Consider the following 15,609-nt stretch of genomic DNA (forward strand, 5'->3'; position numbering starts at 1 on the left):
ACACTTAAATTAGCTGTAAGTATAAAAGTAAATAAATCTCACACACAGGTTTCATTCACATACCAGCACCTTTCTGCTACAAAAGCTGAATCACAGAATTGTTAAGGTTGGAAAGGACCTCTGGAGATAATTTAGGCCAACCCTCCTGCCAAGGGAAGGTCACCTAGAGCCAGCTATACAGGAACTCATCCAGGTGCATTTTGAATGTCTCCAGAGGGGAGACTCCGTAACCTCTCTGGGCAGCTTGTTCCAGTTTTCTGCCACCCTCAATGTAAAGAAGTTCTTTCTTATGTTGAGTTGGTACTACTTGTGTTTTAGTTTATGGCCATTGCTCCTTGTTCTGTAGCTGGGGTCCACTGAAAAGAGTCTGGCATCATTTTCTTGGCACCTGCCTTTGCGATATTTATATGCATTAATAAGATCCCCTCTTAGTTTCTTCTCCAGATGAAACAGGCCCAGCTCTCACAGTCTCTCCTCCTAAGAGATGTTCCAGACCCCTGATTATCTTTCACTGGACAAGTAGTTCCATGTTTTTCCTGTATTGTGGATCCCAGGACCAGACACAGCACTCGAGATACGGCATCACTGGGGCTGAGTAGAGGGGCAGGATCAGCTCCCTTCACCTGCTGGGCACATCCTTCCTGATTGCACCCCACAATACCACTGGCTCTCCTGGGTACAAGGGCACTGCTGGCTCATAGTCAACCTGTCATTCACCAAGACTCCCAGACCCTTCTCAGCAAAGCTTCTTCTCTAGTAGGTCAGTCCCTAACCCGTACTGGTGACTGAGTTCTCTTCTTTCATGTATACTTATACAGACTACATAATTGTGAATTGTGTCTGTGGGGAAAAAAAGAGGAAAAAAGAAAAAGAAGAAAGAATGCCCTTCCTGACACACTTTGCTGTGTCTGCACCAAGCAAATCCACAGAAACCCTTACTGACACTGTAATGGAAGTCAAAGCTTTTCTAGTCGAGTCCCCAGTGCTTTGTAACATCGACATATTTTCCTTCTGCAGTAAAGCCAACTTCCTTCTGTCAGACACAAAGACAGTTTTTATCACCAAAGACACTGAACAATTCAGTCAAAAACTATACATATAAATACTTCTTAACTACTCACTTATTGCTGTGTTGCCCAGGATCAGTGTTGACCAGATAATCTGGGATAAAGGACAGACCAGAAAAAAGAGCTACAGCAAGGGGAAACAAGAAATAAAACCAAACAGAACCCACACCACCAGTCACAACTATAGAATAAACAGGTAAGTTTTGATGGTACAGGTTCTGCTCCTCCTGAATTCACTGGCCAGCTTCCTATTTATTTCGAGTGGCCTGATAAACACATGCATCCCTCCAGCTTCCGTCCTGCCAGAGAGGAAGTCTGGCAGACAATCCAACAACATAAGCTACAAAGAATCAGCACTAGCACTGTGAAAATTCAATTGCCATTTGAAATAAAATTCAAAGCTAGGAAATTACAGGAAAAGCCTTCCAGCAGCTTCAACTGCTATTGGATATACAGCAATAGATTTAATTTAAAGCAATCCAAAAGCTACTAAGTGTGCTCTCTATGTAGGATTTAACTAACAGAACGTTCCTGTAAAACTTTAAATTCTCAATTCTCTTTTTAATTTTGCAAAGGCAGTACTACACAAACACTGTCAATCATATTCCTCATGTTTAAGGTCAGAGATGAATGCAACAGAGAACTTGTTGCCATAAACTCACATCTAACTCACCACAGCTATATTTTACAGAAAAATCTAAGGAAAAATCTGAAGAACAGGTTATATTTCAGCTATACTCTGGCAACAAGGACAACTGAGAGTCAGTTCTTTTCCATTTTGAAATTATTTGGCTATAGATCAGATTAATTAACCTTGCTGGACACATTGCAAACTCCCCTCTCTGTGTAGAAATCAGAGATAGGAAATGTTCTGTGCTGTACCAAAAAAGCAGTTTTATACATCTGAGTTCTCTTCTGCTGATTTACTACATTTTGTACTGGATAAGATCTACTACTCGGTTGTTGGGATTTTTTTTTATTTGTGGGTTGATTCTGCAGTTTGTTGGTTTATTTGCTAATCTGTCATTTTCTTTTGTTTTATTGGAGGGCAGAGGGAGAGAAACCTCCCCCCTCCTTTTATCCACATTTTTCAACAAGGGTACTTTGAAACAGGCATGGTTATTTTTACGCCACACACACAGACACACAGACACACAGACACACAGACACACAGACACACAAAAAAGCTGCATTTCTAACTTGTAATTTTCCCAGACAAAGTTAGCAGTATTGTTCTTAAAGGTCCTAACCCCTGAGCTTACATGCAAACCTAAAACTCGTTAGAAGTGAAAGCTGATGAAAATTGCCTAATGAAAAGAAGCTGCTAACCCTTTATCTTGTTTTTAGGTGGCTTCTTCACTTGGAGATTTTTTAGTTTGCTTTTTCTAAGACTTGATTTTAGGTTTCATTCTTGATGGTGCTATTTTCTACAAAGATTAAGCTTTGATTAATATCTCAGGATGTCCAAACCTAAAGCAAATCCACAAGAATGCCTGGGATTTGTTATTTTGGATCTTGAAAAATCTGAAATCTACCTGTGTTATGTTTTCTCCTGTGTAAATAAAGTGCTTCATTTCAATGCTTCATATTCAATTTCTCTATAAATCAGACTTAGATGAGCTTTGTAAAAAGGAAAAAAAAACCCAAAAAACAAAGCATCTTCTGTTTTCAACTTCCAGAAAGCAAAACCAGCTTTTATATATATATATACAAACAGATTTGAGATATGGCAAAATGTTAAAGGTGCTGTGAAATTGCTATAGCGTTTTAAGGCCTGATTAGAGACATGCGAGAGAATACAGCAGAGGAGAAACAAAAGTTGAAACTCCACTATTCTCCTTGACTTCCTGTACCTTCTTAAGATTATTATTTTGCTCTTCAAGCACTAACAAGTTTAAATTTTCAGTAGTCCTGCACACATTTAATTGGATACAAGCAACGTGAACATTTGATGACTGGAACAAGTGTATTTCCCACCTCCTTATCTCCTTAAATCACAGGAGTTAAAAAAAAATAATAAAAAAAAAAGACTGCAGGAGATCAGCTACTGTATTTTCTAGCTTTAAGTCTCAGTTGATAAAAAAGAACAAGCCCTTACAAAAGGAATTTAATTTATCCAGATGCTTTACTATCTGGGCAAGCAGTAATGAAGGTGAGTTTTTGTCTCAGAAATTCCAGTAACATCATTATTGCTCATATACTTGATGGGTCTTGAAGATTTTTTTTTTTGTTAGTTTGGGGTTCTTTTTGTTAGGCAGCTGCTTATTTGTGGGGTTTTTGGAGGTGGAGTTTGTTTTAGTTTTTGGTTTGTTCTTTTTTTTTTTTTTTTTTTTTGCTTTTTGAGATTGTACTTTGAGATGACCTCAGACCCCTTTGCCATCATATTCCCACTCAAAAGAGAGCTATGCCCTATTTGTGACTGCAAGGTGTGGAACTATCAGTGCACTGACACAGCACAACATGACATCCAACATCCACACCAACAGCAACTGAAGTCAACACGTTTCAAAAGGTGGCCCTGTGTATGTGTGTGTGTGTGTGTGTGTGTGTGTACAAAAACAACCAAAAATAAGTAAATGTCTATTCATTTTTCTATTAGCTCCAATGGTTAAAAGTGTTTTGTTAAAATGGTTAAAGCTGCCTTGTTACCCCATTCCTGCATAGACAGCATTAAAACACACCTACATGGAAAGCGTTAAAAAAATTAAGAACTCCAAGAGCTTTCCATGAGTGAAAGCAAAGATCTAAAAGAAAGTGGTTAACAATAGAGTATGTCTTTTAAATGCCATTCTGCCTTTAATACTCCATTCATAAGTGCACCTGTAAGTAATCTATACAACAATACTTACAAAACAAATGCTGACCCAGGACAGCAGATTAGCAAACAGCAGGGTCTGAGTAGCTGAGTACTAACAGCTACTTCAAAAACAAACTGATGACTTTCAGGTAACTAGACTAGATGAACAGTGTTGCTACTTAAATGAAATGAAGAACAGGAGCGGGTCAGCAGCATTCACAGGGAAAAAAAAAAAAAAAGCATTTTGAAATTATTTAAGTTAAAAAGACAGAAAAATGTAACAGCCATATGGAAGTGCTTCCTAATTTTATTATTATGCCAGTAGTAGTCTTAAAAGAACTGACACCCTGCTAACACTTTTTCAGTTTAGGTGAATTCAGTAACAACTTTTGAACGACCTGATTCACCTGAAAACTTCACTAGTCTGACCCAACAGCTGTGGCACAAATCCTGCAAAATAGCAGAGCTATCCAATAGTTTGGGACTCCACACCTTTTCCATACACCTTTAATATTCAGGAACTAGGAGACCATCAGGTTGATTTTCTAACCCCACAACTGTCTTGGTTTCTATCACCGAGTTTTGTGAATTAGATTGCAAGATAATGCATCATAGAAACCACGTAGAGCTTTATTAAAGGGACATTTAAACAGTCATTGGCACGCGTACCAGACTGGAGGTCATTCACCGAATGGCAAACATGTCACCGTTCCATAAAATAACTGAATCCTTAGTGCCAGATAAAAGGGAACATTAAGGAAGAAGTTCAAGCCCCAGGCATTTAAAAGGAATATGGTGATAAAATCCTTTCAGAGGCAACTCGTTTACAGCCAGTAACATTTCCAGGAGAAGACACAGAGTAAAGCAAGAGACAATCAAGTTTGTAGAATGATGGAAGAGCATTCAGAGCATATTGTTCCTTCCTCTTGTTCTCTTTGCTTTAAATTCAATACAGAATTTTATAGTCCCTTTGCACAAAGAGATAACTATATAATTTCTCCATAATTCTGAAGCAGTCTTTGTCCTATGTGTTGTGGATCTGTCTCTCATGACATATAGACGACCTTGCTTCAGTGAGATAAAGATAGCACCCCCACTTCTGAGCAAACCAAATCTTAACCACCCGTTCTGAACACAGCGTAGCTCAGAAGTGCATTTGACTTGGGGCATGGAGAAGTGGGGACAGGGAAACCACCTCTCCCTGGTAGCACAGGCTCCCTGTCACTCAGAGCAAGCTCAGCTCCAACATACCCTCTGCAAGGCACAGAAGAGAGCAGAGGGGTAATTAAGATTTGCTGCTTCTTTGAAGCCCTTCCACCTCTACAAGGCAAGACACTCATATTGGGAGCTGTTGAATTATAAACTGAGGAAGATATCCTCCTTCTGCATCACTCCACTTGATATAACCAATACTGAGCCACACTTTAAGGACTGTGCAAGGCAAAGAATTATTAATCACATCTGGAGATGAGCAAGAATCCAGGCCATGCTATGGCAGGCAATGTAAAACGTTCCCCGTGAGAAAACACAGCCTAGCAAACTGGCACTCTGCCCTACTCAAAATCTCAAGTGGTATTCAGGGGCAACCTTATTAGAGGATGCTACAGTATTTCCACTGTTAAGCAGTCACAAGCACAGCACACTCAGCTCCCAAAGTTCATGGTATTAAAATAATAAATTAGAAACACTTGTCTCTGCAGAAGTGCCTGCAGCACAGTCTGGGACAAGCAGCAGGAGGCAATGACAGTGCAAGAAAAGGGTATAAACAGCAGGAGGGAAATGTCGAGTGTATCAAAGGATGCTCCAGAATAAACAAAGCTACTCCTGTCACGAATTCACCGGCTGCAGTGTGACATCATTATGAGCCTTCTACAAGAGCCTTGCCTGCGAAGCTTCTGCCTGACCCTTTCACACAGCGTACAGGTCTCTGTGGTGGAGCCTTCTGTGAGCCTTTTCAAAGGTTTCATTCCATGAGGAAGTGAAAATATATTTGTTTCACTGTGTAAGACATAAATTTAGACTCAATCATACTTTAAATTCTATCTTGTTACCCATTCTGAACTATGTTAAGCAAATCAACATAGTTCTAAAGTCCACAGCATGGTGTTCTGATTGTAGCATGGTGATTTTCAACTGTGCTCCAGCTGTTTGACTGAATAATGTTCAAAGTCCCTGAGCATACTAGTTACCACAGCAGGTCTCAAATATCTAGTACTTGAACATCAATCAGGTGAGATAGAGAGATGTACAATCTAAGAACTCGCTCTAGCTACACTGACTAAAATTACATGGCCCTGAAATTCCAATTCAGGTAACTAATATTATAATGTTCTAAAACCTGGGAGTGTTTTACTCTATCCTGTATCAATTAAAGCATAATTTGTAAACAACTCCAAAAAGAGAAACAAAGTAATTAATAATTTTCAAACATAGTTGACAAATCTTTCACAGTGTCCCCACCTTAAACACAGTCACACATTGCTATATATCATATTATTTTTAGTATTGAAGGAAAGGGGCAAGGTCCATAGTGCTTCAATGACCTCAAATGGGTTTATTTTGTAAGCTCATGTTTAGTGTCTAAGAAGTGCTATGTTCTTCATCAATTAGCTTTATACTATTTGGACACTTAAATACCTATCCCAATGAAGCAAACAGATGGAGGAACTCCTGGTAGGTACTTTCTCCAGAAGAAATTGGGAGGTTCATTTTACCTATCCAATTCCGAAAACCTTATTTCTGAGTTCCCCAAGTGGGATACCAGAGCTTAAACAGTGGAACTGCCAAATTGATCTGCTCAGCCTTGATTACTTTTAGCATGCTAATTCAGTTGGTAATGCTGCTAATGAATGTCTGTAATGATGACAAGGATCCTGATGAAGTACCACTGTGCATTTTACAGGCATGGCCTGTATAACCAACTGATTTGTAGGCAGGTAGCAGACTTTTCTTTCAGAGATGCAGGCTTCTTTACAACTAGCTGGAGCCTCTGGTATGAGGCGGCTGTGGGTCCCGAGAAAACTGAACAAGTATCGCCAATCTTTAAATCCAACCAGACATAACCAAAGAAAAAGACAGCTCCTGGAAACTGAGGACATTTGGTAGCTCTAGCGTTGTACAGTGTCTATCAAAGGCAGCTATACTATAATACAAACAGCAATGCCAGTACTTCCACAGGGATAAATTTATAGAATCATAAAAAGTTAAGGGATTGGAATGGACCTTAAAGATTATCTAGTTCCAATCTTCCCTGGCATGGATAGGGACCCCATCCACTAAATCAGGTTGTTCAAGGCCTTATCCAACATGGTCTTGAATAGTGTCAGGGTTGGGGCATCCACAGCCTCCCTGGGCAACCTGTTCCAGTGTCTTACCACCCTCACAGTAAAGAATTTATTCCCAATATCTATAACCTAAATTGTCCCTCTTTGAATTTGAGCCCATTACTCCTTGTCCTATCACTATAGCTCCGGATGGAGAATTCCTCTCTGGCTTCCCCAAAGGCCCCCTTCAGATACTGGGCACTTGCTATGAGGTCTCCACACAACCTCACAGCATCTCTTCTCCAGCCTGAACAGCCCAATTTTCTCAGCCTGTCCTCCTAGGGCGCACTTCTCTTATCAACTTCTTAAGGCAGCTTTTCGTTTGGCCTTGGTACGTACTTAGTAATCACTTATTGAGTACAAGAGGACATCACATGACAATTAATCAAATTTCAGCCATTAAAATCTGGCCTACATGCTCATTGCCTGTTTCAACCCAATGCAACAGTGTGTCTCAAAGTCCACATACATAGTGTCAAATACACATTTCTAGGAGGAATACCTTGAGTGCAGCTTTGCCTGTTAGTAGTTCTGATGTTAACCTGAAGAACTTTCTAAGAATCAGAGCAAAGCATGACTTTAAAAAAGTATCATAGTGGAATGAATTTAAACATGCTCCTAAACTGCTATTGTAAAAATGCACTGAATTTTTAAAAGTCTGCATTCTGGTAAACTCTGCCCTAACTACAGACCTTACTAGTAAATAAATAACATTTACCTCAGTGCAGCAGCTGGTGTCTCTGGGAGAAGAGAGTAGAAAAAAGCAGTGTCAGTTAGAATTCAGCTGCTATGACAAAATGATTTTTATGCAGCCTTAAAGCGACGTTATAGAAAGATAAAAATATTTACTGTTTATAATGGTATCACTGAACAACAAATTGGACCCTACTGAATTAGACATTGCAAACAGAGAGTGAAGAAGAGATGCCTATTCCAAACTGTGTACAAGCTACTTGGATGAGTCCGTGCTTATTACAGGTGCTCCATCCTTTACACACATAATAAGGTTAATGATGTATACTAATGAAGCTCACCTCTCAGGTCTCAAAAATAATATCAAAACCACAATACTGTTGGATAGCTTGGGAAAGCCAAAGAAAACCCTGAATACAAACGTCAAAGCTTTGCTGTGCATAACTGAAGGGCAAGGCAGGGTACAAGGGTGGCTCTAGGGCAAAGCACACGGGCAGGAGGCGGGGAGCCAAAGGCACAAGGTGGATGGATGCCAACACCGGGGACCCCTCTCCTCAGGGGGCAGTCCGGAGATACGGGACAGACAGGCGTCACCGGAGCGCTCTGCCCGGCCAAGCCGAGCAAACGGTGGCAGCAAACGGAAAGTACCGATTGAGCCTGAAGGGACTGGGGTTTGAATGCCAATTTGGAATTCCAGAGGGAGTTCACACGGCACCAAACCGCTATGTTAAGCTCAAACTCAGGCTAAGCGGGGCAGACCACGGCGGTGTTTCCGCAGCGCGGCTCGGCGGGGCTGCGGGAGGCAGGCCGGGGCGGGAGGTGCGGCCGCCCCGCTCCCCTCCGCTGCCCGGTGCGGGGGGCGGGAGGTACCGTACCGGCGGGCAGGAGGCATTCCAGCGGCGTGAACGCGCGCTCCATGGCCCCGCGGGACGGGCAGGCACACGCTAAAGGCACGGACAGCCGGGCGGGACCAGCGGCGGGGGGGCAGGCAGGGAGCAGCCGTGCCCCTTCCCGGTCTCACCGAGGAACGCCTGCAGCCACACGGCCGCGGCGGCGGCTGCGCCCGCCCTTGAAGGCAATAGGCGGCCGCGCCGGGAGATGTGGCGGCGGCGCTGGCCGGGTACCTTCGGCCGCGCGTCCTCCTACATCGCCCGGCCAGGACCGGGAGCGGCACCGGGATGTGCGTGGGACGGGAGCAGCAAGGCAAACCGAGTGAATCGATGACCGCCGCAATCCGTTGCTCGGCGGTGGATTCGGCAGCGTGGGGGGGAAAGGCGGGGCATGTTGATTGGCAGCGGTGGACGCCTATGGGGACCTGCGCCTGGGGGCGGGGCTCAAGGACGGCCCCGCCGCGGCAGTGGCTGTGCGCGGGAGGGAGCCGGGGAAAGGGAGAAGGACCTGGGTACGAGCACAAGGGAGCGGACAGGGAGCTAGCCAAGGTGGACGCGGCTCTCTGGGCACGGGAGCAGTGGCCACCTCGGTACGGCGACGCTCGGGGGACCGGGAAGAGTCGCCTTCGGGGGGCACTCGCGGCGCTGTACCGAGCTTTTTCCTCAGAGTGTAAGTCCTCAAATCGCTTTCAGCCCATCGAAACTGGAGAGAAATAAAAACTGCCACGAGTGCTCGTGCCCGCGCGTGCCGCCGGTGTGCCGGTACCCTCGGGGCGCAGGGAAAGCCGTGCCGAAGGTCTGGCAGCATCCCGGCTGTGCTGTCCCCGCCGGTGCCACCTGTGCCCTTCCAACTCCAGAATGACGCGGCGTTCCTGGGTGCAGCTTAAGTTTCAATCAATATCATTTCAGTAACATCAGAAAACTTGTTAAATACATAGTTTCTCTTCGCTTACAGCTCTTAATTGGGGCGTTAATCATTTTCAGGCATAAAATGGACAAACACTGCTAAATCTTAAATTTGCTCTGGGAGCGCAGGGGGGCAAGTTTTGACGCCTCAAATGTGTCAATAATGTGTTTCCACGTCCTGGCCCGGCCTTTGTCCCTGCAGGTGCCCGCTCCATCAGGGGCAGGGCGGGCATCGCCTCGCACCATGAGTTCCCAGCGCCTTTCCAGTCTCCTGGCTGCAGGGAGCTGTCCTGGCACGGCGGCTCTCCCGGGAGCTCGGAGGGAGCGCAGCGGCGCGGGGCCCCGCAGCAGAGGGCAGCAGAGGAGCGCCGGTCCCTGCCTTTATGTCTTCCTACTCCCCTTCTTCCCTACGTCCCGTCCGTCTGTCCGCCCGCCCGCCCGCCGCCCCAGCAGCGCGGCTCGGAAGGGTCCGCGGCGTCCCCGCACGGAGCCGCTGTTCGGGCGTGCCCTGCACCGCGGCGTGGGACGAGACGGGAGGACAAGGTCTCCTTCTAGAGGCGTTGGGAGAAAGCGTGAGCGAGGTCCATGGGCTAGATGCTCACAGGGGTGTTTTCCAACCTAATAATTATGGACTGTCTGTCACTGAGGGTTTCCTGTCAAATCGGAGGGAAATGGGACCAACGTGTCAGCCCACTCCTCATTCCGCCCTATTAGTCTGAGATTCACACTCAGATCAACATGATTTAAGTGACTTCAGTGGTGGGCTAGTAGTCTGGGCCGCATTTTTAGGACAAGGGGGTGTGGCTCCAAACTGAAAGAGGTCAGGTTTAGGTTGGATATTAGGAAGAAATCCTTTACGGTCAGTGTGGTGAGACACTGGAACAGGTTGCCCAGAGGAGTTGTGGATGCTCCAGACCCGGGAGTGTTCAAGGCCAGGCTGGATGGGGCTCTGAGCAACCTGGCCTAGTAGAAGGTGTCCCTGCCCACGAAAGGGGGATTGAAATGATCCAGATGACCTTGAAGGTCCATTTTAACCCATACTATTCCAGGATTCTGTAGGTGCACCTTTGGTTTTAATGGTGCGAGTACCAAACCATTGCTTTGGACCTTTCAGATAAGCTGTCCTGCCACCTATAAGAGACTACATTGTATAAGCAATTTTGTTCCACAAAGACTGATAGAAATTTAGAAGATTTGGAAGTGTTTATGCCTTGGCAATGAGAGAAATTAGAGATTATTGGGAAAAAAGGAAAATATATTAAGGACATCAAAAGATTACTGTTGTTTACATTATAGAAATAGAAAATCATTTGTTATACTTTTGTGCCATTTAAAATTTTATTTCCACTGAGAACTTGAATTTCAAAGGCTCTTATGACGTTGGTATCTTAGTGTCCTTCTTCAAGCAGGTTAAAAACAACCAGCATTAGGAAGAAGCAGCTTGCTGTCTTTTCCAAGAATCGAGGCCATGTAGGGACTACCATGCAGTTGGCCAATGCTCTCTTCCTCTTAATTATATTCTCTTTCACTCTGTCTCCCCACCCTGCTTCCTTTCAATTTTGACAGGCACTTTCCAATTGCAATTGTCTGGTAATATTATTAAACCTTCTCCAGGATAGCTTATTTTTCTTCTTCAGTATCTTTCAGTGTCTCTGTCTTTTTTTTTTTTTTTTTTTTTTTTTAATTCACTCTTGAGGGGGTACCATCTGCTACAAAGAGTTGCTGATAAGCAGGTTCTTATGCATGAAAAGAGTCATACTTGCTCGGAGGGAAGGTCCAATTCAGTCAGATCCCTGTTCCTGGTAGCGTTCATTTACAAGTCTTTCTCTTCCTGTTCCCCTCTTTAATTTTTTTTTTTTTTTTTTCTGTACATGAAACAATTTCCATTTCTCCATTCCCTTCATGTCCCAGAGGACACTTTTTCCACCTCTGTCACATCTGGGCTTCCAGGCAATCCTTTACCAGCCACAGCTGCAAAAAAGTAATTGTACCTCTCTCTGCTAATCATAGTAATACATGATTCATCACAATAGCATTGCAAAGATAAATCAGTCTTGAGAGACCAGGCTGGTGCTAGTATGCTGTAAATCCTTTCAAGATGAGCAAGAGTCTGCAAGGTAAGGCAAACTGCCAGCCCACTACACAATTAGGCAAAGGGCAAACAAGGCAGACACTCTTTCTCCCCCCGAACTCAGTCATTCTTTCCTTCAGATAAAAACCTCTTATCCACAGTATTAAGCTCTTTTTTAGAATCAACTTCACAGGAATAGCTTTAGTAGATTCTATAATGCACTGATTTTGAAGGCAGGACCTGACAACTATTTAATACTGTTTATCAGAGCCTAACAAAGGTATCTAGTAGTGGAAGTGTAGAGAGCAAAATTAAAAACTCCGTGCAGACTGGCACATTTTCTTAAGAATAGTCCCTTAAGAACACTGAACAGTCAGGAGGCTGATTTGCTTTTTTGAAAAATAAGCACTTTCAACTCCTTTTTGCACTTTACATCTGTGCTAGGACATCCATTGAATTTTCCTGTGAAAGGCTACCATTTAATAAAGTTAGTGATTTTTTTTTCTTGTCACTCATGAGAGATTCCTCAGTAAATATTGCACCTGTTTTTCCAGGTAGCATATAGATTCAGCAATACTTTCTTCCTCTAGCTGTATCTCAAACCAAACCTTTTCCCCTGTTCTTTTCCTCTGGTTGTACATGTCTACATTACTTTGCAAGATTTGCAGAACAGCGTACAGAGAGGCTATTCAAAAAAGACATCCCCAGAGCACTGATATTGTGCTTTGATTACTACTGTCTCCTTTGATTAACTAAAAGGAGGGCAAGCGACCTCAACCCCAAGTGAGAAAATAAACAGGCAAGCAGATGTATTTCCTGAGTGGCAGATGGGGCTGTCTGACAGAGAAAGTTTCAGAATGACAGGCAGGGAAGGTTGAGGGAGTGTTCAGACCTTTTAAATCTCCTCTGGTAACTGAGCAGCCAGTCATGCCTCTCACCTGAGGTATTATCCATTAAGTTTGTACAGGCTTGATGGCTGGATTGCAAAGGGAGGAAATGCAATTTATATATATTAGATGTACATTTATTTATATAAAAGCTTATTCCTAGCAGACTCCAGATAGCTTCCTCTTCTTTAGGAAAATCATGCTGAGAAGGAGTCAGTTGGGCAGCTTCTGTAGAACACAGTTATGACATTACTGGCACTGCTCTTCAGCACCACTAAAACTGATCAGGTGTGAAGGGTTTAACGGTGATTAGAAGGACAGCAGCTTTTATTTACTCATAACATCTCCTGGGACTTAGCAGGGAGAGAAAAGGGAAGTGGAATTGCTAGGGGATTTACATAGCAGGGCTAAAGCCTGCAGTGTTTGCTGTTCTTCCTTAGGATGATCAATCTCTGTGTATCCCAGTACAGATACACTGCTGAGGCTAACTTGGTAGTAGCATTAGCTTTCAGAATTTCTTTTCCTTCTTTCAGATAGACTAATCTAATTGAGACTGAAAGATTTAGAGGTATTTGGGGACTTTGTCCAGCAAAATGATAGGACATGTCTCTAGTATTCACAGCATAATGCCGCTCTCCCAGATGAAAGTCAAATAGGTCTGATGGTAATGCCAGACATGATAATTTACTGCTTTATTTTTTGCCCCCTCCCTTCTTCCATTTTTCACCAAAATGAGGATCATAACTCTATGCTTGACTGAAAGTATTTTAAGTTCTGTTCAAAGGCTATGGTGGATTTCACTAATAGGCATTCTGAAGCTTTCTGATTGGAAAGTATGTAGAAACAAAACTATGCAGGTACCTCCAGAGGTCCCTCTTGGTGATGTCTAAAACAAGGTGCTTGTAAAGCAGGGGGCATTTGTCCCTCCAGCTACTCTAATTTTATTGCTAAAACAGAATAGTCTGTGGAAGGCTGGCAATCAGGATTCATGTAACATGTAAATGTGAAGAATACTTTCTCCTTCTCCCCACATCTTAGCTTTATACTAAAGGGAATTTAGGGTTAAAACTAGCAAGCTGTGATGGTTCATTCTGGTACCTATTCCAGCATTTATGCAGAATAATAAGTTTGAGAATGTTTAGCTAACTCAGCTGTCTGATTGTCTGTACATCCCTAAGTGCTTGATAATTCAAAAAATGCAGGCATCAGTAGATAAGTGGGATGCATTATTATGGACATTATATCTTTGCAGTTCTCCTGTGCAAACAATTTAAGTCCTCACAACCTTCTCAAAACTCAAAAACCAATTTGAAAGGTACAGCCATTGAGGGAAAAAACCAACAACAACAACAACAACAACAACAAAACAAAACAAAAAGACCTGAAAACACAGTCAGACAGAATCTAACACATATTCTCATTAAGTCCAGGTCCTGTAACAGTTAATAGAGCTGACATAACATTTGTTTCAAGTCCTGAAGAGATTATGAAACTGTAAATAAATATAATGTTAAGTGCAGTCTGTTTCTGAAATGGTATAGAGTGGGCTGGAGATAAAACATATGAATTATTTTAGGCCACATGTAAAGTAGAAGAAAATAGTGAAATAATCCTTTGGGTCATAGGGCAGGACACTGCATTCAGAAGACTGGGTTTTAATCAACTCTCTACTACTGTCATGTGTAGAAAGAACCAAACCCCATGGATCCATAGCCTCTAGTGTATGCAATGGCTTAGGAATTAATTTAGCTTCAAAGAGATCTAGCTCATAGCATTGTTGCTTCATCTATAGAATGGCATCAATAAGGTATACCCACACTTTTAAATCAACCTAAGATCAACAGCAAAATACAAATGAATTTGTATTTGAATTCTAATGAATAGACAGATGGCATTTGTTTAAGAATCAACTCTATACAAATTGAGAAGATGATTTATTATGATCAACAACAATATTCTGTCATGAAGATGGATGAAAGATAAACTTTGGAAAGAGGATTGTGTCTTGAAGTGATAACTTTTAGAAAAAACGTTTGCATCCAATCAGCTGCTATCAAGACACTATGGACAGCAGTAAGCAGAGATTGTGCAGGCTAATACATATGATTATATTCTTGATTTCATGAGGTCAGGTGACTGTGAATTCTTGAGATGATTGGCAAGCTGTTTGACTAACCTGGCAAGGAATTCCTGGGAGGTCTTGGCTGTGGTGACCTGGCAGCACAAGAAGAATTACGTAGGAACAATCTGATTATTTGCTGCACTCTATTCTGCCTGGAAGAATTGTCTTATTTTGACTGACATTTACAAGAACACTCATTGTCTTCTCAATGTGCAACAACCAAGGTCGAGAACCAGTCCACAGTTTCCTCTCAGGACTTTGTCTCCAGCACAGCTTAATTTCTCTTTGGGTGCATTCCACAGCACTAAAAAAGGCTGTGTTTTTAGTTCTTGATGTCTTTACCTTGAGTCTTGTTAACTCTTCTACAAACAGCTCTCTCAGTAGGTGACCCAAGGAGGCAGCATTTGAGAAATGAATATTGTGTGTTTGGACTGGGTGTGAGGTGTGATCAGTACTGTTCTGGCTCACTGGCCATGTGCAGCACATTCAGAGTGGTAGAAAACAAGTTGCAGTAACTCCACACAGTGGTCTATCAGGTTCTCATCCCTGTCCCTTGGGAATGAAGCAGTTTTGTAAAACTGCAAAGGTCAACATTTACCATTAGTCATTTGAGTATGCAGGGAAGTCGAGGTGACCTTAAGGCTGTGGAGATCAGAGGGTGAATAGTGGCTCAGGATAAAAACAGGGCAAGGTCCTGCTCACCAATCATTGCTGTCACTTTTGCCTTGGCTGGGCTGAGTTTGCCCAGGGACTGTATGGGATTCTCCACGGCAGTGACATGCCAGGGTGATGGTAAGTGGGGCCATTGATAACTGGCATTTACAGCTGTATTGACCTCTCCAAGTTACTGTTC

The 15,609-nt window shown here is 43.0% G+C and overlaps 1 protein-coding gene across 3 annotated transcripts in view; it reads right to left on the reverse strand.

Annotated features, from left to right (window-relative positions):
* The window catches only part of TPK1 (thiamin pyrophosphokinase 1), a 303,572-nt gene extending 294,479 nt beyond the window's left edge, over positions 1 to 9,093 (reverse strand). The window contains exon 1 of one of the 3 annotated variants that reach the window (XR_010719337.1): positions 8,756 to 9,093. Coding sequence is in view for 2 of the 3 variants with exons in the window: in XM_066175456.1 (XP_066031553.1) it covers positions 8,756 to 8,798 (43 nt within the window). In the remaining variant the exon portion in view is untranslated. The remainder of the gene's footprint in view (positions 1 to 8,755) is intronic. The other 2 variants (XM_066175456.1, XM_066175583.1) reach the window with 2 other exon arrangements.
* Between the last annotated feature and the right edge of the window lie 6,516 nt (positions 9,094 to 15,609).

Source organism: Chamaea fasciata, unplaced genomic scaffold (genome assembly GCF_029207755.1).
Source record: "Chamaea fasciata isolate MVZ Bird 193981 ecotype frontalis unplaced genomic scaffold, bChaFas1.0.hap1 SCAF_1, whole genome shotgun sequence".
Classification (NCBI taxonomy): Eukaryota; Metazoa; Chordata; class Aves; order Passeriformes; family Sylviidae; genus Chamaea; species Chamaea fasciata.